Genomic DNA, 26812 nt, shown 5'->3' with positions numbered 1-26812 from the left:
CCTTTTTATTTTACATCCAATGAATTTTACATATTTGCTTGTAAATATGGCACATACTGCTCATTTGATTGTTTTTTGCTTAAGAGTTTTAGGTGCAGCAGGTTGCGCTAGTTTCATGCAAAAGTGGCCAAATGCCATCTTTTTACTTGATCTTGGACTCTGCAGCATCTGAGAACACAAATAGAATACTGTTTGAGTTCATGGCCCCAGAGTGGTGTTTTTTTTTTTTTTTTTTTTGCTAGCTTAAGGTATTTGTGAGGCATATCTCATCTCTTGGCTCACGTCTATTAGAAACAAATTATGGTAATCTGATTGTTGCATAAACTCTTGGAGCCAGAATATCAAGTTATGCTAATAGTCTGGGGGACAAACCTAAACCTGTAGCTGAGGGGAAGATGTATCATGTTTGAAAAATAATAATAAAAATCTTGATGGAGCTTAAAACCTCCTAAATAAAAATCTTGATGGAGCTTAAAACCTCCTACCTTGTTCCAAGTTCTTGACTCTTAAACTTTAAATTCTTTGCTAAAATCAGGGAACCAGCACCACTGGTTGGGCCAGACTCAGCAGAAATTCTGGCACAAATCAGCCATCTCAGTGCCCAGAGCCTCCCAGTGATATGCACTGGGCTCGCTGCCTTTTAGAAAATTCAAGGTGGAATAGATCCACTATTTGCTTTGGCTGAGGATGCAAGAGTGGGATGTCTTTATTATCAGAACAGCTTAGATTAGCAGGAAGGGAAGAGGTCCAGTTCTCATATTGAGAAGGATCATTCATATCCTTTGAAGTGGTTCCTGTGGAAAGGTTATGAACATTTAATACCTCACCTGTTCTGGAAAGCTGCTTCAACAGTGTTCAGAAACAGAGATCAGCTCTGTGGAACGATGAGCTGACAGCTGGTCACAGTAAGGCAAACACCCAAGTGGGGAGCTAAAACAACTTTAAAATATTCCAGTGCAGTAAATGTTAACATTAGTTTATAAGCCTTTATGGTATTCTCAGTTTCAGATTAAACAGCAGAGATGTTATGTGTTTTCTACCAGATGTGCACCAGGCTGCACTGAAAATGTCACAACCAGTTGCAGCTGCTAACCCGGGCTTTCCACCAGATGTGAAAGCGGAGCGTAATGCGTTTTCCCCGTGACCTCAGCAGCATGTCCTTACTCGAAAAAGGAATAGTATACCCAGTATTTTGATACAATGTAGGCAATAAAATTATTTTTCTTTTTTTGCTAACTCCCATTCTATAGAGCCCCACGTCATTTCAAATGAACGACGCTCATCATTAGCCAATAGCGTTAGCCATCTGCTTACACACATTTTTCATGCACAGAGCGTGCTCGCGTTTGCAGATGTACCTAGACAGATGCAGAGTTGGTGATTTTTCTCATGCACAAGTAAGTCTTTAAAAAATATATAAATATATATGAATAATGAGCAAAGCATGAGAACAACTATAACACTATGTTTTAGTTCTGTTTGAGCTAGAGTTGCGTGTTCACAATGTTGCTTCCAGTCATAATTACAGAAAAATCGGGACAGGACTAAAGGCACAATACATTTTTTTTATCTGTAGATGGTGCCCTCTGACAAAAAGCTTTGGATTTCTGCTTTAAGCAACTGTAAATCTTTTATTTTGAAAGCTGCTGGATGTTTTTTACTGTCATGGTTGACTTCCTTTTTGGCCCACTCGGTTTAGCATCTAAAACATGACTTGCAGCATAAATTTAGCAGAGCGACACGACTCTACGCTTCTGAGACACGTCCAAAAGATGCCGCTTCACGCCTGGTGAAAACACAGCCATTGACCATAGCAGCAGCTTTTAGCCGTGTATTGCACTTTGCAGAGGTTTATGTGATCGCTAGGCATCTGGTGAAAAGCCAGGGTAATGCTGCTTTAAAATTATCAAAGCATGCATTTTAAACCGATGGTTTGGTTTTTAAACCGAAGTTTGTCTTTTCATTAAAGGGACACTATGCAGTTTTGGCTCGCTTTTAGCGCCCCCTAGTGCTCCGTTATTGAAGCAAAAGTGAAACCTTTTGCCTTGCTGTGCGTTCAACATTTTAACACCTTAATCGAACAGCTGAAATGTCTCCTCAGGCTTCATTAGTGTCTACATGAGTCAGTGCGGCTACATGCACAGTGACCGACATTTAAGTCGATCCAGGTCGGTCTTATTGTAATAAGCTGGGAGTCTTCATCATAGTTTACATGCACATTAGAAAACCCAACTCTGAAATAAAGTTCATTCCACTCCAGTACAGTAGGTGGCAACATGCTCACTTTTATGTCTGTATTCTTCCAATTAGCTTATAGCAGCAAAAGCCGTAAACAAACACTCGGATTGAATCAGACGGATTTGAAACAGGATATGCGCAATAGCTGAAAGAATGGACAACAACAACTCTGCAGCACAGCTTACTTTGTACAGACTGTCCTGTTTGATGGTGTTACGTGTGTCACTTTGTGGTGATATCAGAAAACTGCTTCTGCTGTCTTGTCACTTGTGTAACGCGAACGTCCTACCGGTTTAGTTTGGATAACTTGTTTACATGCAGAACCTATTGGGATTGCGACCGCATTATCTGGGTGCTTCAGCTTGATTATACATGCAATTAAATAAAATGACGCAAGTCTTTTTAGGGCAATACTTTGATTTTCTGATGTGCATGTAAACGCACTGACTAATTCATCCCTAAATCAGCTGTGTGCACGATCTAAAACATGCAAGAAACATGCTGGAAACAGACTGCAGTGCCAGGCATGTCAGCTCCACATTACTAAGTCTAACCCCGGCTTTCCACGGGAGCCGTCAGCAGCACGTTACTGCAGCAGCACGTCATAGCTGCTGATAGGAACCGCTGTGGTCAACAGAACCTTTTCCACTGGAGCCGTCAGCAGCCGTCATCAGCGCGAGTCGGCCGCGTCTCACCGAGATTTTCAGAATAAAGAACGTACTGCTTTCCGGTTGCTTTACTTTTAAAAAAGGTTACTAACTGTGCGTCCCCGTGAGAAGTTATCAGCGGTCTCCTTTGTTTTTCAGGTCCGTATTGGCGATTATAAAATGGACAGAACATAAAACACAAACCTTGTTGTAATTTTTTCCTGCTTGTTGTTGTGTTTACTGACGAAGTCACTCGTGTGACTTCGTGCTCGGTCGGTGACAGCTGCTCCATGCTGCTTCGCGTCTCGTGGGAAGGGCCAAGCAGCAGCTTACGAGAGCAAGACGTGCTGCTGCAGTAACGTGCTGCTGACGGCTCCGGTGGAAAGCAGGGGTGACAGGGACGGGAACGGCACTCTGAAGTTGCAAATGTGATATTCTGGCCACAGAAGGCGGTGGGGGCTAGAGTGACATTTCATTAACCCTGTAAAGGGTCATTTCAGCACATGCTGGCTTAAGAAAATTATATAAAATAAAATAAAAAATAATAACTGCATAGTATGCCTTTAATTGCTATTTCATTTTTGAAATGAACCATTACCTCCTCAGTTTGGTCAGCAATAATTTGTGTCCGTCATAGCTGTGCACAATAAAATGAAATTACGTAACCCTTCTATAGGATCCTATTGAAAGGATCTCACAAAAAATGCTGCATTAAGTGATTTTTCTATTTAGAGCTGTACATGACCAACTTCACTGAGGTGATAATCCATCAGAGGTGACACTTCTTAAATAATTGCGTTAAGCAGAAAAACCAAATGACCTTTGGATGACTTCCAACCGCACAGCAGGGTGCATGCATGCTTTCTTGGTTTCTCTGGAGTCCCACATGTTCGGTTTTGAGCAGAAAAAAATTCAAATAATTTCCATCTTAAGCACAAAGCTTTTACTTTCACCACATTTTTTCCTTCCCCTTTGAGTCAAATGACTCCAGAAGTGCTTAATGCTCCTCGCCAGGCCCAACTCTAATCCGTTCACTCACAATCAGCAGGTCTGCGAAGCGCTGATTTAAACCTTAGAGGAGTGATGTGTGAGCTATTGGGAAGACAGCGAGTAATCACCGGCTCGTGCGTCTGTTCGCCTGCACGTGTGTGAGACGATGCAGTCTTCACAGATTTCAGGTCTTGGTGAGTTTTAGTGGAAGATGAAAGAGATTAGATTGGAGCTATAGGAGTGTGGCTTTGTGCCGCAGATCACAGGGATCTTTTTATTTATTTATTTATTTTTTTGCCAATTCTCTTCAAGAATAAAAAACTTAGTGGATGCTTCCTGATTTTTTTCCTTGAGCTCCCAGAATTGAAAGAGTGTTAAGGAGTGAGGACTAAAAGCAAAAGCCCTGTGGTGTAAAGGAAATTGTTTAGAGGTTGGGAGTTGGGAGATGATTGGTGTTGCAGTGAGGGAATGGAGACGAGGGAGAGACAGACAGAGGGAGAGAGAGCAGGGGTTTTAGACTTGGCATGGAGTAAAGCTTCATTCATATCGCCCTGACAGCTCGTCCGACAGGCTAAGCCACAGCTGAAGCTCCACTTTAACCAGCAGCCATCATGCATATTAAACAGTCACAGCAAGCATTTGTACATTTGCATAGCTAAAAAAAAATAAATAAATAAATCACCTTTTCACTCACAGATTAAGCCTCATCACTGCAAATCAGACACTCTTTGTTTAGTTCTTCGGTGCTGGGGCCATATCATGGAAAATCCAGGTTTAGGAGCATTTTACCATGTGGTATTGTTATTTCCTCAAAAATAAATAAATAAATAAAATTTAAAAAAAAAAAACGTTTTTGGCTGCATTTATACGTTTTCCTGTCTCGGTTGCACATTTTCAGTTTTACTTTGAAAATCCGGTGAAGCTTTAATGGAAACTAATTTCGTCATCGGCCCGATGACGAAATTAGTTTCTTGGCTACTTCCTGACTACTATGCATGACTTGGTCATGTAGCAAACTTGGTAGTTTGGTGGTTAAACTGGCATGTAGTTTTGCAGAGTTTCAAATCCCGGTCAATTAGGGCTGGGGGTAAACGATTATTTTTAAAACGATTATTCTGACGATTATTTTATCGAATAGTCGACTATTCTAATGACTATTTAGAAAATTAATCTAATGATTATTTTTCTATTGCACAATTAACAAAAACCAGAAAATCTCAAATAAATTCCTCAAAAAAATTGATAAATTCTTACTGTAAGAGAATAAACACTACAGGCCTTCCATTTTGTATAACACTGCGTTTATTGTGTTGGTTGGTTATGTTCTGGTGACGTGTAGAACTTGGGAGTGCAGGCTGCTGCCTGAGAGGTGGTAGAAGGTGGAGTGTCTCCATGCTGCTTTGTTTTGGTCACTTATGTGCGTGAGGCGAGTGGTCTTACGGGTTAAACCAAACTCAGGTGATATTTTACACTAAACCGAAAACCCACAACACTCTAAATGTAATAAAAAGGGAGATCTACACCACAAAAAAGATGAACTCTAAACCAAAACGTAACAGCTTATCCCAACGCAAGAAGCTGTTAGCGAAGATGCTAACAGTAGCTTTACCAACATTAAGTTCAAGTTACCAAGTTTAAATAAACCAAAAACACCCAGCAGCAAACAGACCAGCACGGAGGAGAGACTGCTACCACCAAAACAGCTCTCCTCATGTCTGAAAGAAGCTCCTTAATGAAGGGAGAAGCGCTCCCGGTGATTTTCTACATCTGCGGTAGACACGAAGCAGCGCATCTGACCCCGGAAGTTGTTGTCCGTTGCCGGGAGACGAAGGGGAAAAACAGGAAAATAATCTAGTAGTGGACGGACGTTGTTCCGGGTCTTCGGTATTTGGCGGAGATGTTAGTGAAGGCGGAGAAGAGGGCGAACTAGAGGAAAAACAGGCAGATTCCTCCTCTATTTACAAACTCCTGGGGATGCAACAAGTGGGCGCGGTGCGTCGACTTCCGGATCTGACGTCGACAAATTTTTAGAATCGAGCCGTCGACGTAGTCGAGGCTTCGCTACAGCCCTACGGTCAATAACTTCATTTATTTATTTATTTTTTGCTACACTTGCCAATATGATGTTTTCAACCCTTTATTGGTGAACTTTTTAAAATATAGGGACTAATCTGTTTTTTAATACTTTATTTATTTAGACAGTGTGAGTCCATGTGAAGTGAGCAGAATAAATCAACTAAATGCTTTGAAATGACCAAATTCAAAAATCTTTAGAGACACAAAATATTTAGCAGAAAATAACCAATACAACTAAAATGTAAAAACTACTGCCCACACTGGGAGTCGAACCCACGTCAGCACATGGCAAAACTGGGATGGCAGGCAGACACCTTAACTACTGGATCAGGAGGTAGGGAGAAGGGGTATTCATAAGTAGTTTCTGCTTGTTACGCAACAATAGACAGCTGCAGTTTATGAACTTGACCCTCCCATATTCCAGTGAGAATTTACAAAGCAAATGAGATGAGAAGCAAAACGTCTTCAAGACACCAAAGAATTCCAGATGCCTTCATTCCAACTCCTTTGGATTGCCACGAACTGGATGACTGAGAACATTCACCAGCATATTCAACTCTAGACAACCACAGCCAGCACAGCAACCAACTCGCCTAAGACGCTGTTGTAGGCACGTTTTGTCGGAGCAGGCGTGGGTAGAGTTTCACTGAAACTTACCATTTTATTTTCGAGTATAAATTCAGGCTGACGAAAATAACTCGTATTTAAGATGAATGATATCTCAATAGTGCCAGTGGTAATATTTTATCATATACTGTGCCTACTAAGCATGCGCCGATCATGTGATCAGAAATCGGGCCTGATCACGTGATTTAGAAAAGATTGGGATCCGAGAAACAAATCAGATTTACCTTTTAAAACAACAAGCCTGACTTTTTAAAATCATCCTGAGATAGAGATCTTCAAATAGAATAAATATGGGATGGTTTTAATTTCAATAAGCTTCTCTACATCAATATATTATTTGTTTCTTGTACGGAAACAACATGGTAACGTCACACAATTTATGACAGGCACGGATTCAGACACAAAGCTGCAGCTATTAGCAAGCAAGCTAACGCTAGTGTTTCCTCGGGAGAGCTAAAATGTCTTCAGCTTGATGGTATTTTAAACCGGACAGCGGAGGCAGAGCAACAGACACATGTAATGTGTGCATACTGGGCATTCAACATGTTGGAAAGGACAGAGCTCCATGATTCGCTGCCTCAAAACCAGGGATGGCGTTAGGCCCGGCTACTTGGGCTCAAGCCCCGAATGTTTTATGAAAAGCCCCGGATCTAAATCTTGGAAGTAACATGCAGTACCAAAGTCCAACAGAGAGGGAGCAGCTGGCAGTAGTTTGTATACAGCCTGCCTGAGCCTCCACCACTGAAGAAGAAGCCCTTCAGCAGCCGGCTTCTTCTACACTCTGCCTGAAACGCATGAGTGAAGATGGACATAAGGACGTTTTTTTAGACAAAAAGTACGACAGAACCCCAGCTTTGATGAGACTGGTGTTGACTCAGGTTTGTGAGTCTTATTTGAAAATATTTGTTGTGCTGCTGGTTTGCCTAAAGTTAGCTTACTATCAGGTAAAGTTGTTGGAGAAAGAAAGGGAATATTTACTATCATCTCACACTAAACACTAACAGGAACAATACTCTGCCCTGAATATGCTTAATATGTAGCTTCAGATTAAAAATTATGTGGTACAAGACAAATAAATATGATGTTGACTAGTGTGTGTCACGTGTGTGTGTGTGCGCGCGTCTGTGTTAAGCCCCGGATCTTCTTCAGTCCTAAATCCGCCCCTGCTTCAAACTACTTCCACTGTCAGCTTTTCTCTTCAGGCACCAACAAGGAAAACCACTGTACTCAATTAATTCCCAGTTTGCCACCAACAGCCCCAGTTCACAGTGAAGTCAGATAAAATGAGGAACCAGCCAACAGAGAAAGATATGCTGATAAACAAAGAAAAATTGCCACCAGACTTCAAAACGTGGGGATTCCAGTTGTCCTGCAGCACCGGAGCTGTGTGCTGGAGCTACAGGTGTTATGCAGGGAAAGGTTACCCTGCTTACCGAAGCTCTGCCTGCCTGCTCCGTCACGGGAACACACATCGCTCGAAGCTCCATATTGAGGGAGTAAACAACTTGAAAATAAGAACAACACTGCTACTTTTAAATAGAATAATATTATAAACATGATTTTTAATCAGTGTACTTCCTAATTAAGTTAAAGAGAGAACTTGGATGTGTTTTCTTCTTATTCTGAATTTTTCTTTAAAAAATGTTTTGCTTTCCTGAAAAACATCAGATCAGGACTCGGTGTCAGCAAATACTCAATATCATTTGACTCTGAATTGGATCGGGAGCAAAAAAAATAAACAAAAAAACGTGATCAAACATCCCCAGTGCCAACCTTTGCTCTCAAATATTTAAAATAGAATGATCTGGAACCTTTAACATAACGTGCTGCCCACTGTGAGAAGGTCGTTGAAGGTAGTTTCTACAAGGGATGCTTGATATTATCGATCTACCATTAATATCAGCCGATATCTGCAGTAAAAACTTATATCGGTATCGTTTTGTATCAGTATCGGAAATTAGGAGTTAGACAATATCAGTGTATCGGATATTGGTTAAAAAGGCAATGCTGAGCATCTCTAGTTCTTAGCTTAATTGATTAATATTCCTTAGAGTAAAGCAATATTGTGACATTTTGGGGTTTTGTGGAGCGGTGCTGCAGTTCCAACGATTACTGCCAGTGTAGAGAGCAGTATGTCTTTGCTAGACCAAACTAGACAGAAATGTCTTTTTCAAGTCCACGTGGCATTTGGAAGAAGAAACTGTTTTCAATTATCCCTGGCTGCAAGAATTAAACATCAGTTTTTACTTGAAAACTTTATTTTTAGTCTCACTGTCTCTCATCTTGTCCTTTTTGGTTATTTTCCTTTAGTTTGATAAATTGTTCACGTATTTCTTTAAAAACAAAAAAATAACAAAAAATAAATACCAGGACATCGATAAGTGTAAAGGTATTTTTAAAATGTTGTTTTGCAAAAGTATGAAAGTTTAAAGCAGCTGTGTATCGATATGCAGAAAGAAATCAGACACACAATTTAGTAATTTTAAATTGTTGCCTCAATTACTGCAGAGCTACATTATACCAAACCTTCTATAAGTGGAATATATTGTTTGTACCTTCAGTTGTAGCTAATTGGCATCTTTCTGGGTAGGCTAAGTGGCTGAGTCACTTTCACAAATCCGGAACAGATTGGTTAGACTTTTATTTCCAGGAAAACAGTCTGGTTGTTTGCATTTTACTCATTATTAGTAACGACTTCACACTGTTAGAAAAGAAAAGCGCTCACTAGATTTACATGGAAGGCATGAGGAGAAACTCTTTGATTTCATCATTTACAACAACAAAAAAAAGATATAAAGACGAAAAGTTTCCTTTCAGTACAATCACAGACAACTTTTGCTGCTTATATTTCCTAATAATTTATTTATTCTCAGTGGAAAACTTTCAAGATGAACTTTAATTGAATTGAATGTCCAAACAACCTTTTTGCTTCAAAGTCTGCTCAGCTGCATTAGAAGAAACCAGAAGCTGGTCTGCAGTCAGATTTAATGATGAGACAGGCTGTCTACTTAGACTCCACACGTATATCGGTCATGAACTTTCACGCTGATGTAAATGGAAGCTGCTACCAAAATAAACGGATCCTCGACTTTGATGCAGCTTTTCTCTCACCTTATTTAAGCAAATTGGTCAAACTTTTCTCTTGAATTTGCCCGTCTGTTATCTTTCACAACAGACTTTTATACTGAGGTATCGAAACATTTTCATTGGAGTAAACTGTGGTTTCTGTGAGAAGCAAATTTAAATAAAAGAAGTTAAAACATTTTCATTTATTCTCCGTCAGTCCTGCATCGATGCAGCTCCAATAGGACAAGCCAATAGGCCATTATTTTATAAGGTTCACCCATGAACTGCAATATACCTCCCATTTACGAAGCAAAACAGGAACATCTGTCACAGTTCATTGAGTAATAAAACATTTTTATAGCAATGAGATCACTTTTGTTGTCTGGGAAGTGAATTTGATTCATTAGCTGCGTAATCATCACACCAAGCACAAAAATGAGACAGTCAAACTAAAAAAATAACATATTAAGCAGTTATGTAGATTAATACACCTCCTTGTTTTAGCTTAAAACACACAATAATGCTGCAGGTATTTATCATTATTCAGACATGCATAAATCAGAGCTTTGCTTTCAGGTTTGCCGTTTCCTCTAGACTTTAGGAACTGTATTAATTACCTCTATATTTGGAAGAAGGAAGTGGGTTGAATATCGTCTCCATATTAAACAGATCCCACATTATTATTTCTCTAGAGGGTACGGTGGTGCAGGAATTAGTTTGATTGAGTGCGGGCTTTGTTTCTACGGATGCTGCGGACAGGATTAAGTCAAGACTTTTGAATCGGTAATGTGAGCTAACAAGTGAGCAATGAAAGGAAACCGCGGTTTAATTTCCCTTATCATGATTTTATGAGCGGTTTCCTTGTGCGCGCGCCTTGCTTTCATTTTCACCGGACCGGAAAAGTCTCCACTAAAAGAGTTCACTGCAGGTAAAGCTGAGGAAGCAAGGTGGGCAATAAAAGAAGGAGCACAACACAAAGCAGAGGTACCCAGAGAGCCATATGATTCTCACTGAAGATGGAGTTAGAATAAGTAAGGACTTCAAAGGAGGCATCCTGTGAGAAAGCAGCTCAGGTGGAGATGGTGCATTTTTTCTAAGTATTTTATAGACATTGCTTTTCCACAAATGGTGATAAACTATGATGCTATATTTATGATATGAAAACTTGTACACTATTTTTTATTAAACAACTATAACGAAAAATTGCCAAGAAAAGCATGAAAATACTGACAATCGAGTATTTGAGCATAAACTGTAGCTGTCTATTGTTGCTTAACGAGCAGAAACTACCTACGAATACTCCTCTCTACTACTCCAACCCTTATACAGAGAAAAGAGACTTCAGAGCTTTATCAGTTCCATATATGTATGTATATATATATATATATATATATATATATATATATATATATATATACATACTTATATACATGTATATGTATATATATATATATATATATATATATATATATATATACATATATATATATATACATGTACATATATACATGTACATATATATGTACATGTATATATGTACATATGTATATATATATATATGCATATATATATATATATATATATATATATATATATATATATATATATACATGTATATATGTATATATGTATATATATATATGTATATATATATATATATATATATATATATATATATATATATATATATACATATATATATACATATATACATATATATATGTACATGTATATATGTACATATGTATATATATATATATATATATATATGTATATATACATATATACATATATATATATATATATATATACATATATACATGTATATATGTATATATATATACATATATATATACATGTATATATGTGTGTATAATACATAGAATTTTATTTATACAAACATAAGGAGAAACAGTTGAGGTATCGAGTCTTATTGTTGTTGTTCATCTTCAGAAGCCCTTTGACTTAAGCACAGCCTCAGGTGAGCGTGATCAAACTCTCTTTCCAGTGAATTTCTCTTTCCCCACAATAAAAATCTGTTTTTGCTATTAGGCTCAAGACCTCCGAGGATCGTTTTCTTCCACATAAGAATACTAAATTTTTAAAGACTGACTCAAACCTTTTTTTTTTTGCCTCATACTTTTCCAGATAAGCACTTATATGTATCCTTTTATTGATTACATGTTGCCAGGTCTGTTGGAGGGAGCTAAAGTAACCTTCACAGCTTTAAACATCTCTGGTTTTACTGTCTAGAGACACAAATGGAACATGTGTGACTCCAGAACTCCACATTCTGTTTGCATGTTGGGTTGCCTCCCAGGAGTGGTTGTTTGTAAAATTCACTTCAACTTCATGTTTGTTTTCCCCAAAACACTAATCAATGCCAACAATCTTTGTTTGTATGGCTACTTGTTTTGCAGCTCTCTTCGCCTTAACTCACAGAGTAGTCGGGATAAAGTGCCAGCCCCAAGGTTAGCTCCACACCTTTCTTGCAATAATCTAACTAGACACGGTATGCTGGGGGCACATCCTCTGAATCCTAGGCTCCCTCATTGGGCTCCCTCGCCCAACCCCCTCCCATCGCAGCACCTCACCCCCTTTGGCAGCAGCTAGCATCAACCCTCTGGCCTCGGATCTATGCAAATAAATTACACTCTGCAAGCCAGGTTTCACCTAACACCATGTCTGACAGGAAATGTGCTTTTTTTGTGACTTGTTGATGTTTGACTGCCCCTGTGGTCACCCTGTTTGAAAACTATTCTGACTCTTGAATGTTATATTGTCTCAAATGTTTATATATATATATATATATATATATATATATATATATATATAAACAATTACACATCTGCATAATCCATTCACAGTTTGAAAATGTCATTGAAAATAACAAGAAACAAGCTCTCATTAAGATTTCTGATGCAACCACAACCAAGGATGAGATGAACATAACGTATAATTAGGGAATCAACAACATTTTCGCTGTTTTTGATTTTTAGTGTAAATGAATCAGAAACAGCCTGAATCTTTATTGTAGCCCGCTTGTTGTTTGTCCCAAAGCAAAGCTGAAGAAGTCAAAGTCTGTCATCAGGCGACATGTTTCCAGGGGGGCTCATGAAAGGAGGATCATGTTTGGTCCTCCGGCTGGTTCAGCCATTTTTAATCTTCCTCATCCTTTGCTGTGGTTAATGAACACTGGACATTTTCCTGATCTTTCTGCCAGAATGGAGGCTTGAAAACACCTTCAGAGGGGAAACACGTCAATGGTTTCCTCTGATCCAGTTAATCAAGTCCTCCTCTGAGCAAAAAATAGAATTATGAAACGCAACTTCTCTGGGATGTTGTCAAACTAAAACAGCTGTTGCTTTTCCCCTTTCCATATCCAGATTGGGTCCAGTTCTGACAAACTTGCACCTTTAGAAAAGCTTTTTTCATTTCCTTCAACAGATTGGACCATTTTGATATTGTAAGGGTAAGCTCAGTGCTCTTTGTGTTAACAACCATGCTCATATCACAGAGCTCTCAAAGTGAGCCAACAATACTTTCATTCTATTTGATTACACAGCTCAATAAAGTTGAATGAGTCGGGAGATGTTATCTACTCCAGTTAAGGGATTCAGCTCATCCCTCTGAGCCTCTGAATTCACTTTGAACAGTGTTTCCCTCCCGGTTCTGTCAGTGCAGGTGCCAGTCACTGCTAATGGTTTCTCATTGTCGAATGAGGTCACAATTGTGTCTCATTGGAGTCACTTATCAGCAACGAAGAAAACTATTCTGACGTTAAAAAAAATGCATGTACAAACGCAGCTGAAAAAAATTACAAGTTTAAAATTTGAATTTTCCAAACTGTCAGATGTTGATGTTTATTTAAAGTTTGACGCTTGATAAACCCCCTGAGGGGTTTTAGCAATTTCTCCATCACATTTGTCAAAGGTGAAAAACATTTTTTTAATTCATATTTCTGACTATAATCGGTCACTCTGAGTTTTTCATGCGGGCTGAACATGAACATAGTCTCCTACGTCTATCTCCTGCGTTAGCTTCTGATAGAAAATAGATGGTAAAAATCTGGGATTAGCAATTCCGGACAGATCTACGTCACACTGTCACTTAACGCTCATGGAGTCACCCGTCTTGACACGTGACGGGGTAGGCTGTTGTTGGTTTATCATCCAGATAACATCGAGACATTAGACCAAGGATACCCAATCCTGGTCCGGTAAGGCCGGTATCCAGCATGTTTTTGTGGTTTCTCTGCTCCAACACACTTGATTCAGTGGTTGAATCACATGTTCAGCAGCTTTTCAGGCTCTGCAGAAAAAGTTTTCCAAAAGTTCTTTAACCTGTTATCGATGCCCCTTAACCTCCTAGGGCCCTGTGTCCACATATGTGGACATTGGCTCCTTGCACGTTAAAATTTTATTCTCTTCTACTTAGACCTTTTTGTTATTATTTATAGACACTTTGTATGACTTTAATTGAACATTTTTTTTGTTGTCTTTCTTTTTTAGGGCATTTGACAACATTTTTATCAAGTAAATTTTTATTGAATTTAAATTTTTGTAACTTTGTTTCTGTTGATTACAGTCGACTAATCTGTAATAGCTAGATATTATTTTTATTTTAAATCAAACCAAATACAAGTTTTGGTCCCAGAAGGTTAATGGTTAATAGCCGGTTAACCTGAAACCAACCAACCCCCCCCCCCCACCACCACCACCACCACCACCACCCACCCACCCACCCACGACACACGCAAGCATTTGCCCTCGCTCTATAGCTACTAACGCCTTTTTCCGTCTACTCTTTTTAATGTATTTCTGACACGACTAAAGTCCCACACTCGTTACATTCATGAACAAGAAGTAAAGAGAGAGTGGGATGAGAGCTGGAATGTTCATCAGACTCAGAAATTGTTGCGAAGCGGTCCGTCTGGCATCAATTGCACAGCGGTGCTTGTGTGCTGATGAGCACATTCTGAAGGCCACTGTTTAAAAAAAACAAAACACTTTAGCTTCCTTACATTGAACTAAATGATTACACAGACACGTCTTTATTTTACTAAATTAGGAGTCAGATGCAAGCAGGAGCGTCATGGCCGACTGACCTGCTGTTGCTGGTCTCGGTTCAGTTTGCTGCACCATGTTCTGGCACCTTTGATGTGAAGCTTATTGTGTTCCAAGAATGAAATAGCGACGAATAAACTGCTCCCATGCAGTGCTCTTTGCTGACTGCTTCATGCTTGAGCCATCGAGATATATACTGGACAATTCGTGTCCATAGGCTTCAATTATGTTTTTGTGCCAAAATGGGAGGTGGCCCAGACAATTCCATAAAAGGGAAAAGAGGTGGAGCTGAGCGTGGGGCTGTAAGGCTGGGATCAAATGACGACACCCGTTAAACTGAAGCGATGTAGCTACAAGCTAACCCAAAGATAACGCGGAGGTGGGAGCTAAGCTAACGGAGGTAGCTACCTAGCTACAACCGGAGTTAACTGTGCACAACACCGAAGCTTCTGAGTCAGAGATGCGCCGGGCTGACCGCTGGGTAAAACCAGGTGGCGCAGCTGCGGTCAGAGATGGGCCGAGCTGCCGCTGAGGGAAGGGAGACCATACCAATAGTCGGAATCCAGCTCCACCAACATGTCAGATTTCAACCCATTTTCAAAAATACAGCATTATGTTAAATGCACTGGGTTTTAACCTATTAAATTTCATGTCATGGTTAAACAGTACATGTTCAAATCTAAGCTCAGCTAGTGCAAGAGTGGCAGTGACTTAAAATCATCGACATAAATACATAAATATAATTTTACTTACCGAAAATAATGAAGTGGAGACTCCTTGGATGCTCCATTAGTGAAACTAATACCACAGCAAGTCATTTGTCCAACAATTGCATAAATAATATCCAAAAAAAAAAAAGAACGCACAAACAGCCCAACTATTGGTGTAAGTTGAGAGACTGAAAATGGCGGAACAGTTTTAAGGCGAGGCAGCGGCTCAGGCTAAGGCCTTCCCCGGAGCTAGCTCTGCAGTCACGTGGGTCTGATGCTCATTAATTATTCAGAATTTTAGGCTTTTAATACACTTAAACAGAAGAGTGATGAAAAAAATTCACCCCCCTCAGAGTTGTCATGAGTGTAAACTAGATCTATTAAACCTAAAACATGTTTTGGAACCAGGCTGTAAACATGTTTATTTCTGCTGTGGAATTGGTATTTTTAACATGGGAGTCAATGAGGATTTGCTCGCTTCTGACACCAGCCCCTAGTGGATGAGGGTGGAACTGCATTTTTTGTCACTTCCTGTTTTGCTTCATATCCAGACCAGAATTATGGGGGCTTGGTTTGAGCACATTTGTTTGGTCATGTGACGAGCTCATTTCTTCTTCTCTAAACATATTTTGATAGCGGCGCTCTTGCATCGTCTGGTGACACAAAATATATTGCACCCAGCACAGCAGAAGGACTTGAAGCAGGCAAAACTATTTTACCCGGTTACAACATTAACTCACTCACAGCCAGCCATTTCCTGAACACAAAAGCCCTTCACTGCCGGCGTTTTTCAGGGTTTTCACCGTTTTTTTAAGAGTCACAGAACGTTGCGCTCTGTGATGATATCAACACCAAAACTAACAAAACAAAGAGTAGACTCACCTCTTACATCAGGAAGAATCAGCGCGTTTCGAGCGTTATCTGTTCTTTCATAACCTGTTGTCGAATTGTGATCGGCAGAAGCTTTTCCGGTTCGCGCCTCTTTTTTTTTTACAGCAGCGGCCCAAAATGATCTCCTAACACACGGATTTTCTGCATCCTTATCACGTGACATGTGACGTATGCAGATGAAGATCGACTTTAGAGCTGGGATGTTTGTTCTCACGGTGCGGCGGCCCGTTCCGATGCCCACAGTAAAAAAAATGCAAATGACGACTTTAGTCATCAATGGCAGTTAATGAGTTAACGGCAGTTAACCGGTTAACTATGTACACCCCTACCTGTTAATCACCTGCTGATTGAAATCAGCTGAGTTAAACCTAAAACATGCTGGATACCGGTCCTCCATCAGGATTGGGCACCCCTGCTTTGTGATTATTTCAGTGTAAAATTCTCACTTATTGCACCTTTAAATAATATTCCAGATTGACCGTGAAATTGCCCTCTTTTTCATAAGGGAAGAGTTTGGCTCAATTGCTTTCCTAAAAATTGGATTTTAGACAACAATGAAGTAAAATGTCAGCAGTGCAAACATGGTAAAAAGTACATATATGTTACAACTGAACATTACTTTCTACTTGGAAGAACCAATGCTACTCTGAGGTGGAAACTCTTTAGAACACGGGCCAATCATTGTTAAAATGTTCAGCTTCACAACAGAGAAATGTTTTCAGCCTCTGGTGTCCTAGCTTATCAGTAAACAAGAAGAACCCAAAACATGACTCAGCAGGACTATTTTACACGTTAAAGCAAAGAAGATGTGGAATCGTTTCAATCCATTTAGTAAATCTGTTATTTTTAAACTGAAAGGCTCTGCAGTCATTAAGAGCAGCGACCGAAGAGCAGAGGAGGAAGGTGCACATGCACACAAGGTGCCCAAGTTTAGTTTCTGGGAAGCTGAAGTGACCTTAAAGCAGCAGCAGCTAGTTTGTCCAGGCGCTCACCTAAATATAAGAAGATAGAGTAGAGATAATATTTACTGGCGACAATGAGAAGGGTGAGACAGAAAGAAAGGGTGTGGAATGATAACATTCAGAGAGTTTAGGCTCTTTGAGAAGCTGAGCCTGAGCAACAATGGCTTCCAGGTCTATTTCAAACTGAGCAGGGAACAATTTGACAGCCTGTTGGCATGTTGGCAGAGCTGAGACTCGTGGAAACAAACTTCAAGCTGCAGAATCTCAGAGTGATTGGCTTACATTGATCGGTGTTCACACACAAACGCACGGGTGTGTGCGAGTCCCCTTAGATGAACGAGGGATTGTCACAGAGCGCTGAAGATAAAATCATTTTAACTGTGCTACGTTCTCCACGGACCGTTTCCCCAACTCGGTGTTGGGCTGTTCTTCTGTCATTCTACACGAACACATGAAACCCAGTAGCCGCCACCTCCTAATGTTAAATCCTAACACCAGCGCTCTGATATACACACACCAGTTGGATTTCATCACCTGTGTTTGTGTACCATCATAACTTTCCAGGAATACGACAAACCAGCTGGTACGATAGATGTTACTAGAGTCTGTCCCTCGTTCAGACTCACACACTTGAATATTTTCAGACTCGTCTACCAGATTGATAATTAAGTCCTCTGATGACTTTCTGTTGCGACATAATTAATGAAGCTTTTAATGAAGATTAGGACCACTTGGCTGTATCAGACATGCTTAGCAGGAAGCTGCAGTAAGCACAGTCAGATGAGCTTCATCTTTGTGCAGACTCCAATTATCACCATCTATGTTAAATCTCGAGGGCAGCTTTAATCATAAGCTGCTTTAATTGTTTCGGCTGCAGCCTGAGAGGGAAACATTATCCTTAGTGATCCTTGTTAACAGTGTGGCAGTGTAAATATCAGCGCTGAGCAATGAAACTGGGTAAAACACAAACTTTGGTGTTAAAAGGTCAGATTTCTCATTTATCACCAACCGAGAGGTGATTTATTTTTTCACAAAGGCTGCATGGGGAGAAAACCCTTGTGCGTAATACGCTTGGCTGAAAATGACTTCTCCATTCTCATCGGCGGATGATAATAACCCCGTCACACCAGGAGAAACAAACAAACATATCTCTTCTATACGATGCGTTATTGCTGCTGTAATGTTTGATCATTTGCAGACGTTTGTGGAAATCAGGAAGCTGCAGGATTAAGTGCTTTGCCGTCCTGATCTGGTACAAGTTCTCTGCTGGGTTGCAGCTCTGATCTGTCTCTTCGTCTCTGAATCCCTTCCCCGAACAGCTGTGTGTCAGCCGGGCTGTAAGCATGGAGACTGCGTTGGACCCAATAAGTGCAAGTGCCATCCCGGCTTCACCGGCAAGACCTGCAATCAAGGTGAGCTGTCGCCTGGAACTTGTGGACGCTGTGATAACTCAGAGGCTATTTTTCCACCTGGCTTGTTTGTTACAGGGCACGAGGAAAAAAAACTCGCCACAAAGTAAACAGGAGGGTCTGACTGGCCCTCACCCACTGAGCGTTGTAAGACTGGCATGCACATTTTTCACCAGGAACCCAAGTGAAGGTGAACCCAGTCCCTGAGCCGCAGCAGAGTAATCATCGCGTGCTGTGGCCAGATCTCCAGTGCATTAAAGCTGCAGCCACAGTTGAAGCTGTTAGTTGACAGGATTGAGGTGCTTTAGTCACAAGGGAGGAGGTGGAGAAAGAGCGCTGACTCAGCTCAAATAGAAATTAGAGCAGTCCACGTTGAGTGCATCCTCCTTCTGTGTAGATAACATCTCAATTACTGATGTGACATAACTTGGCCTGACTTAGTGCAGCAGATGCTATTTTAAGTGTGTTTGCTATGGATTCTCTCTCTCTCTGGTGTGTGTGTGTGTGCGCGTGCGTGTGTGTGTGTGTGTGTGTGTGTGTGTGTGATAGAGAGAGAGGAAGTGTGTTTGGACATTGGCAGTTTGGACATGTTTGAAGATCCCCAGTTAGCTGCAGGTTGACGTGCGTCCAAGCAGCGTTAGATTACCTGGGGAATTCACGCCCTAAGACAGGAATAGGATAGTGTGTAATTAAAAACAAGGAGAAGGGAGGACGGGCTTGTTAAAATCCTTTCCGGAATGTTCCAAATGACTCATCCTGCATTTTGAGGCGATAGGAGGCTCCTGTCTGCCCGGCCAGACGGCTCTACTTTGTCCTAACCTGCAACAAAGGGGGGAGGAAAATGGATCTGCGTCCCATATCTGGATAAAATTGACCTTTTTTTTTCTAAACTCAGTCAGGCAGAATTTCTGTACAAGATAGATCTGGAGACCTTCAAATATGAGACTGTACTTCGATGTGTCCTGGTTTTCAGTTAACACTGGGTTTTTTTATGCACTAAAGATTCTAATTTGACTGTTTTAAATGGTGGACTTGACCTTTCAGACTGCAGGACCGGTGATAACAGTGGTTTCTGTTGTAGCTGCCCCCACCTTTTAAGGGAACTGATTACGTTACACACGCTCCAGAGAGGAAATTTTCTCATTTAAATGCAGCATTGATCTGATGTTCAACCCTGCAGCGCCAGGTGGACAGTGTAAAAAGGCATTCCTGTATCCCATCCCTCTGCTGCATCCAGAGAGAACTTTAGAACGAGACCTGCTTCTCTGACCCCAGTGGCTTTCACATCATTTCAGGATCTTTAAATCATTTGCATGTAGCGCTAGTGCTTTAGAGTTTGTAAATAGAAGGCTAGAAAAGTTCTGATTATTTATCCTTGAGCCAAGTTTCAGTTTTGGAAGTTTTGTTCAGCTTCAGACACATTTCTGTTAAAGCAGCAATCTGGAGTTTTCCCTTTCAGGAGTTATGTTGGATTTTTTTTTAGAAATCCATAAAAGTTATAGTCTGACTCTTTACGTTGGTATAACGTAGGCTATACCCCCCTCATCCCATAGAGCCTCGTGCAATTTCAGTTGAGCACCGCTCACCGTTAGCTAATAGCATTCGACATCTGTTTACATACAGATGTCAATCACAGAGAATGCATGAGCATTTCTGTAAGTACAGATGCAGACTGCCCCCCAAAAATGGACAGACTTTCACTAAACGAATAGGTTTGAGCCTCCTATTAGAAATCTACTGCATGGCAACAAATGCACCAAGGTGGAATGAGTTGCTTCTTATTTCTTAAACAACCATGTGGAAAGACACATCTGGTGGTCTGTTTAAGAAGGGTCAGATTATTGGCATGCATCAAGCAGGGAAAACATCTAAGTAGATTGCAGAAACAACTAAAGTTGAGTTAAGAACTGTCCAACGCATAAAAAAAACTGGAAAGATAGAGAGGACACATCGTCTGCAGCAACCCCAGATCATAACACTGCCCCCACAGGCTTTTACAGTAGGCAGTAGGCATGGTGGCGCATCACTTCATCTGCCTCTCTTCTTACCCTGATGCACTGTCACTCTGGAACGGAGTCCATCTGGACTCATCAGACCACATGACCTTCTCTTTGCTAGAGCTGTAGCGACGCATCGATGACGTTGACGGCTCGATTCTAAAAATTCGTCGATGTCAGATCCGGGAGTCGACGCACCACGCCCACTTGTTGCATCCCCAGGAGTTTGTAAATAGAAGAGGAATCTGCCTGTTTTACCTCTAGTTCGCCCTCTTCTCCGCCTTCACTAACATCTCCGCCAAATACCGAAGACCCGGAACAATGCCCGTCCACTACTAGATTCCTTTCCTGTTTAGCCCGCCTTCGTCTCCCGGCAACGGACAACAACTTCCGGGGTCAGATGCGCTGCTCCGTCTCTACCGCAGATGTAGAACACCACACCGGGAGCGTTTCTCCCTTCATAAAGGAGCTTCTTTCAGACATGAGGAGAGCTGTTTTGGTGGTAGCAGTCTCTCCTCCGTGCTGGTCTTTTTGCTGGGTATTTTTGGTTTATTTAAACTTGGTAACTTGAACTTAACGTTGGTAAAGCTACTGTTAGCATTTTCGCTAACAGCTTCTTGCGTTGGGATAAGCTGTTACGTTTTGGTTTAGAGTTCATCTTTTTTGTGGTGCAGATCTCCCTTTTATTGCATTTAGAGTGTTGTGGGTTTTCGGTTTAGTTTAAAATATCACCTTGAGTTTGGTTTAACCACCCAGTTTAGAGTTTGGACCTTTGGAGATCCTTATTTTGGTCCAGAACCCTATAATCGTTTCCCAGTGGGACATCCCTACTTATTTGTACTTTTGTTTTAATTCCCCACAGGCAGAATTAGTTTTATTATTCCCAACCTGTGGATGGAAAGATTTGTTTTTTTGTAGTTGTAAATAAACCTGATCATCATTTTAACTTTTAAATCCCGTTATTGTCCCTTCCTTTTTGCACACGAGCCAAACTCCCTAGGAAGGGTCGTAACACCACTCGCCTCATGCTCATAAGTGACCAAAACAAAGCAGCATGGAGACACTCCGTCTCCAACCACCTCTCAGGCAGCAGCCTGCACTCCCAAGTTCTACACGTCACCAGAACATAACCAACCAACACAATAAAAGCAGTGTTTTACAAAATGGGAGGCCTGTAGTGTTTATTCTCTTACAGTAACAACTTATCAATTTTTTTGAGGAATTTATTTGAGATTTTCTGGTTTTTATTAATTGTGCAATAGAAAAATAATCACTAGATTAATCATCTAAATAGTCATTAGAAAAGTCGACTTTTCGATAAAATAATCGTCAGAATAATCGTTTTAAAAGTAATCGTTTACCCCAGCCTTACTCATTGCTCCAGTGACCAATTTTGCCCAAGGACACTATGGCAGCGACAAACTTAGCTGGGCTCGGACCTGCAACCTTCTGATTACGGGACAGGCATTAAACTCCTGCGCCACCTTTGCCCCTTCAGATGTAAAACAATATATATCTGGATTCAGCCATGGCTGATAATGAAACATCAAAGCATTTAAATATAAACAGAACTTGATCTTTTGAGCTGAACAGTCATCTTACGCAGCACTATTACAGTTCAACACCGGGACATGGGTAAGATAATCATTATTTACGCAGAAACTTAATTCAGAATAACAATAATATCCCATTAACACGTCACAGATAAGGTTGTCTGTGTTTCTGATCTCTGACCTTTACCTTCAGACCTCGTTTTTACCGAGTGTGGAACAGAGATGGTCTGGTTTCTGTACGGCTTCCACAAAGACCAAAAATCATCCAATAAGATCATTCACACCGGCTGTGGTGCGGATCAGGATGTGGCGCTCTGGAAAGTTTTTTTTTTTTTTGGGACACCGCATGCAGACTTTCATGAAGTGTAAAAAATAACATGACCCAGACAGGAAGTGAGACGTGTTTGGGACGTTTCCTGCATGCTTTAGATCACGAACGCAGGTGATTTGAATTTGGTGATGAACCACTCCTGTAGACTCTGAAGAAGGCTGGGGAGGCGTTTCAGCTTTTAGATGAAGGTGTTAACGAGATGAATGCACAGCGAGGAGAAACGTTTTGCTTTCGGTTCTACACACGGACACTAGAGGGTGCTAAAGTAAGCCAAAACTGCTCAGTTCCCCTTTAAATATACTTAAATGATGCCAAATGTTCGATCATTGCTATCAGTAGCCCTTATCATGTGAACCCTCAAGAATCGGTATTCTTTTGGGAAAAATTTCTGAGACGTTCCACAGACGATCCGCAGCCTGTTCGGAAGCTGCATGGAAACCGTACCACATTCATTCGGTAAAATGAGGCATGAGGCGTCCCGCCTCCAACACCTGATTTAAATGAATAGATCGTTAACAGTCTTCTGAAGACACTTATGACATACTCAGGAGTAGGGATGGGTACCTTTGACATTTGAATCGATCCGGTACTAATTACCGGTACCTACGAATCGATACTGGTACTTAACGGTACCAATTTTCGATACTTTTGGGTGTTTATTATTTTAATTTTCTTTTATAATTAAATATATATTTTTCTCAATATATAACCATATTTGATAAATATCATGATAAATAACATACAACTGTTTGTATTTTAACATCGTCCTTGTAGTTTTATAAGCTGATAATTAAACTGAAGCAAAAATCTTTACTGTGAACTAAATTTACTGTGTATCTTCATTCCTTTTGCCGTCCTTTTTCATTTGATTTTTCCTACTGGGAAGTTAGAATTTCCGAGGATAAAGCGAACGCACCATTAGCTGATAACAATGGTGGCAATGGACGCTAACATATCAAGCTTCCGATATCTTAAACAGTTTATTTAGCTGCTGGAGCAGATTAAAACGATGCCTCACACTTAGATCGTCACTGGTTTCGTCTTCAACCGTCACATTTAGTAAAGTGAAGCCAAACTTTAGAGCGCGTTCATGTTGTTCTAGTCGAAAATTCGTAGTTCCAAGGAGAAAGCGAACGCACCATTAGCGAAACGGAAGCTAACATATCAAGCTAATTATATTTACCTACCGGAGCAGATTAAGATGAGGATGGATCGTCCAGTTACCCATCACATTTAGTGAAGTGGACCCAAGCTTTAGCCTGCGTTCTTTCTACCATGCTGCTCTGTTTACAACTGGTTCACAGCAAGCAACGACATAACGCTCTTGCGCATGCGCAGCTGTCTTGGCAAGTTCTCGTTATGATGGACGGGTACCGAAACGAGGCACCGTTTGAAACGACGTGAATCGGTGCTCGGTCGGTACTATGGAATTCGGTCGGTACCTTAAAAAGTACCAAATTCGGTACCCATCCCTACTCAGGAGTAATCCGTTAACTGGTGTGTTGAAGTAGGGAAACACCTGAAGCATGTCGGGTCCTGAGGACAAGTTAGGCAGGAGGACCCAGCACAGTCAAATAAAACAGCAAGGGTTTATTGCTTAATTGCTGAGTGGCGTTGCCAGAGAACAGCCATAAAGAGTAAATCGCTGGAAGGCACCGGAGAGCCGAACAAGTCAAAAAAATAAAAATCCCAGAATTAGTAGAGGCGTCCTGACAGTCCGTTACCAGCTGGTGACAAAGAAACAATCTGGCCAAGAGGGCAGTGTGGACGGGGAGATTTACAACTACTCGATGAGTTGATGAGTCACAGGTGTGAACGGTGGTCACCAGGGAGACGGCCAGGCACACTTTACAGCAGCTTCACAGGCTGGAAAATCACAGCCCACAACGTTATCGCGGGAAGGCCAAGTTTTGAGCGGAGACAAAGGGGATTTGGTTTCTGATGAGTCTCAGACTGAGAGAGGATGTCTAAACATAAACATTACATTTGGTGATTAGTTTTGTACTTTATGTCACATTTTAAAAAGACTGTTAATGAAAATTCATCTCTATAAAATACATTCTGGCATTTTTTATGCTGTTTTGCTGCAAACTTCTTCATTCAGCTTCTAACTTTAGTTTCTTCACAGAGAAGAAATAAAACAATTTCAATGGGAAATCGAAAATTTTAATCTATTTAGCCTTTCTTGATTCGCAACTTCTTTTAAAGGTAGTAATTACAACTCCATTAAAGCCTATTTCCCCCCATTTGTCTTCCACTTTACCACCTCAGCTAAGTCGCTGCTTCAGGGATTTATTTGACGAACTGATCATGGGAATGAATGCAGTTTTCAGTTTCCACTCCCCGCCTTCTTTCCAAAAATAAAACTGAGAAAAAACAAATCCAAAGAAAGAAAAGACCCCCTAAGTGTAAAGTATGGTCTGTGCACACACACACACACACACACACACACACACACACACACACACACACACACACACACACACACACACACACACACACACACACACACACACACACACACAGTTTGTGTGCACTGGCCAACCCACACATTCTTCCTGGTTTAAGTGCGAGGTGAGGACAGATGCGTCCGTCACCCTGGAGGCGTTTCTGATTAACAAGCATGTTGAACACCTTTCCTGTTGTGTTTCTCTAAAACAAAAACAAGTCATTAGAGTTGAAACGTTAGTCCCAAAATGTATTTCTCTGATTAAAAAATGCAGTTTTATGAGTTTAACTTGTATCTGCTGATATATATATATATATATATATATATATATATATATATATATATATATATATATATTTTTTTTTTTCTTCAGATTTGTATTTTAGGGATTATTCTGTTATGGGTTTTAATTTAATTGAATGGAATTATACGTTTTTATCCCTAAATTAACCAGAGCTGTTCGATCCAATGCAACAAACTGACATCCTTTTTCATTCTATTTTTCTATTTTCAAAGACTTTTCCTTCCGTGGTGTTTAGGAGAATTGTGTTGATGTGGCGAGAAGAGATGAATGTGCTTCTGCACAAATAAACTCATTATAGGCATAATCTGCGCACCAATCCCATCATTTTAATAAGATGATTATTTCATGCAGGTGGACTTAATTAGATCAATGCTGACCTGCTATTAAGACACAATTAAAATATTTTTCTAGAAGAGTGATGCCATGCAGCCGCACAGCCTCCAGATGTTTCTGCTTTGTTTCACTTCTCGCCTGCCAGCTGCAGGTATGAGTCATCCTTCTTCAGATGAGTTCCACTCAGGCTGTGGTTGATGTACGCGTTTAAAAGAATCAGCTTTTGGAACATGACCTAATATCTGGATCATCCAGAGCTTTATCTTTCCAAAGAGTTGTTAGTTTAGCAGACGATCCCTCTCGGTTGCTGCTTGTCTTCCCGGCTGCCTGTGTTCAGACAATGGCACGCATCTTGTTGTATTATCTTTTAATTATCTTATAACTTCTAAAAGCACAGTTCATCACAGAGACAGTGTTTGGCCCAACATGTCACAAAATAAAAAGTCTAAACTTGTTCAAGTCCTTTTTTGTGCTTGGTTAATCAGGAGCAGCCTCAAATCTCCAAAATCCTAATCCTGTTGGTTTGAGCACCTGAAAAATAATTCAAGACCATTAGTTTTGTTGTTTTGTTACAGAGATTTACAGAGGAGGAGCCTAATCACAGCCTGGATAAGTCATTTCTCACTGGTACCAGTCAACAGATTACTTGGGATTAGGGCATTTTAAGACCCCTCTCATATTAATTTAAGACCAGAATGCTGCTGGAAAAATTCCTTTCATTCTGAAGGCAACCACGTGGCCATATCCTTGTCAAAATGTTAAGATATTTTTTTTCTAAAGTCAATGTCACATGTCTGCATCATTAAAAAAACATCACGCTGGTAACGGCTCAGTCACGTGTTGGTGGGGTGGGTCTGTGACTTATGAATTAAAAGGTGTGATTTACTGAAAAAACATTTTTTAATCTTAATTCTGATTATAATCGCAGTTTTCAATGCAGGCTGAACATAAAAATAGTCTCCTGCATTAGCTTCTGATAGAAAATAGGAGGTGAAACTCTAGCATTAGATCTACGTCACACTTATGGACTCACCCATCTTTACTCATGATAGGGAAGGCTGTTGTTGGTTTCGTGTTCAGGAAACAGCAGAGAACGTCTCGGTTAGCAGAAGCTAACTGTTAGCATTAGCAACTCCACCGCACAGCAGAACTCCTCAAAGCTT

General features: G+C 40.5%; 1 protein-coding gene across 5 annotated transcripts in view; it reads left to right on the top strand.

Moving 5' to 3' along the window:
- The window catches only part of npnta (nephronectin a), a 95388-nt gene that overhangs the window by 19777 nt on the left and 48799 nt on the right, over positions 1-26812 (top strand). For 2 of the 5 annotated variants that reach the window (XM_054744819.2, XM_054744818.2), the window contains exons 3-4: positions 12065-12115; positions 18593-18685. The exons of 1 other annotated variant lie outside the window; for it this stretch is intronic. In XM_054744819.2, the coding sequence (XP_054600794.2) occupies positions 12065-12115; positions 18593-18685 (144 nt within the window). The remainder of the gene's footprint in view (positions 1-12064; positions 12116-18592; positions 18686-26812) is intronic. 2 more of the 5 variants (XM_015943707.3, XM_015943706.3) reach the window with 1 other exon arrangement.

Source organism: Nothobranchius furzeri, chromosome 6, assembly GCF_043380555.1.
Source record: "Nothobranchius furzeri strain GRZ-AD chromosome 6, NfurGRZ-RIMD1, whole genome shotgun sequence".
NCBI classification, from domain to species: domain Eukaryota; kingdom Metazoa; phylum Chordata; class Actinopteri; order Cyprinodontiformes; family Nothobranchiidae; genus Nothobranchius; species Nothobranchius furzeri.
The sequence above is the reverse complement of the archived record's forward strand: the minus strand, read 5'-3'. Positions and strand labels throughout refer to the sequence as shown.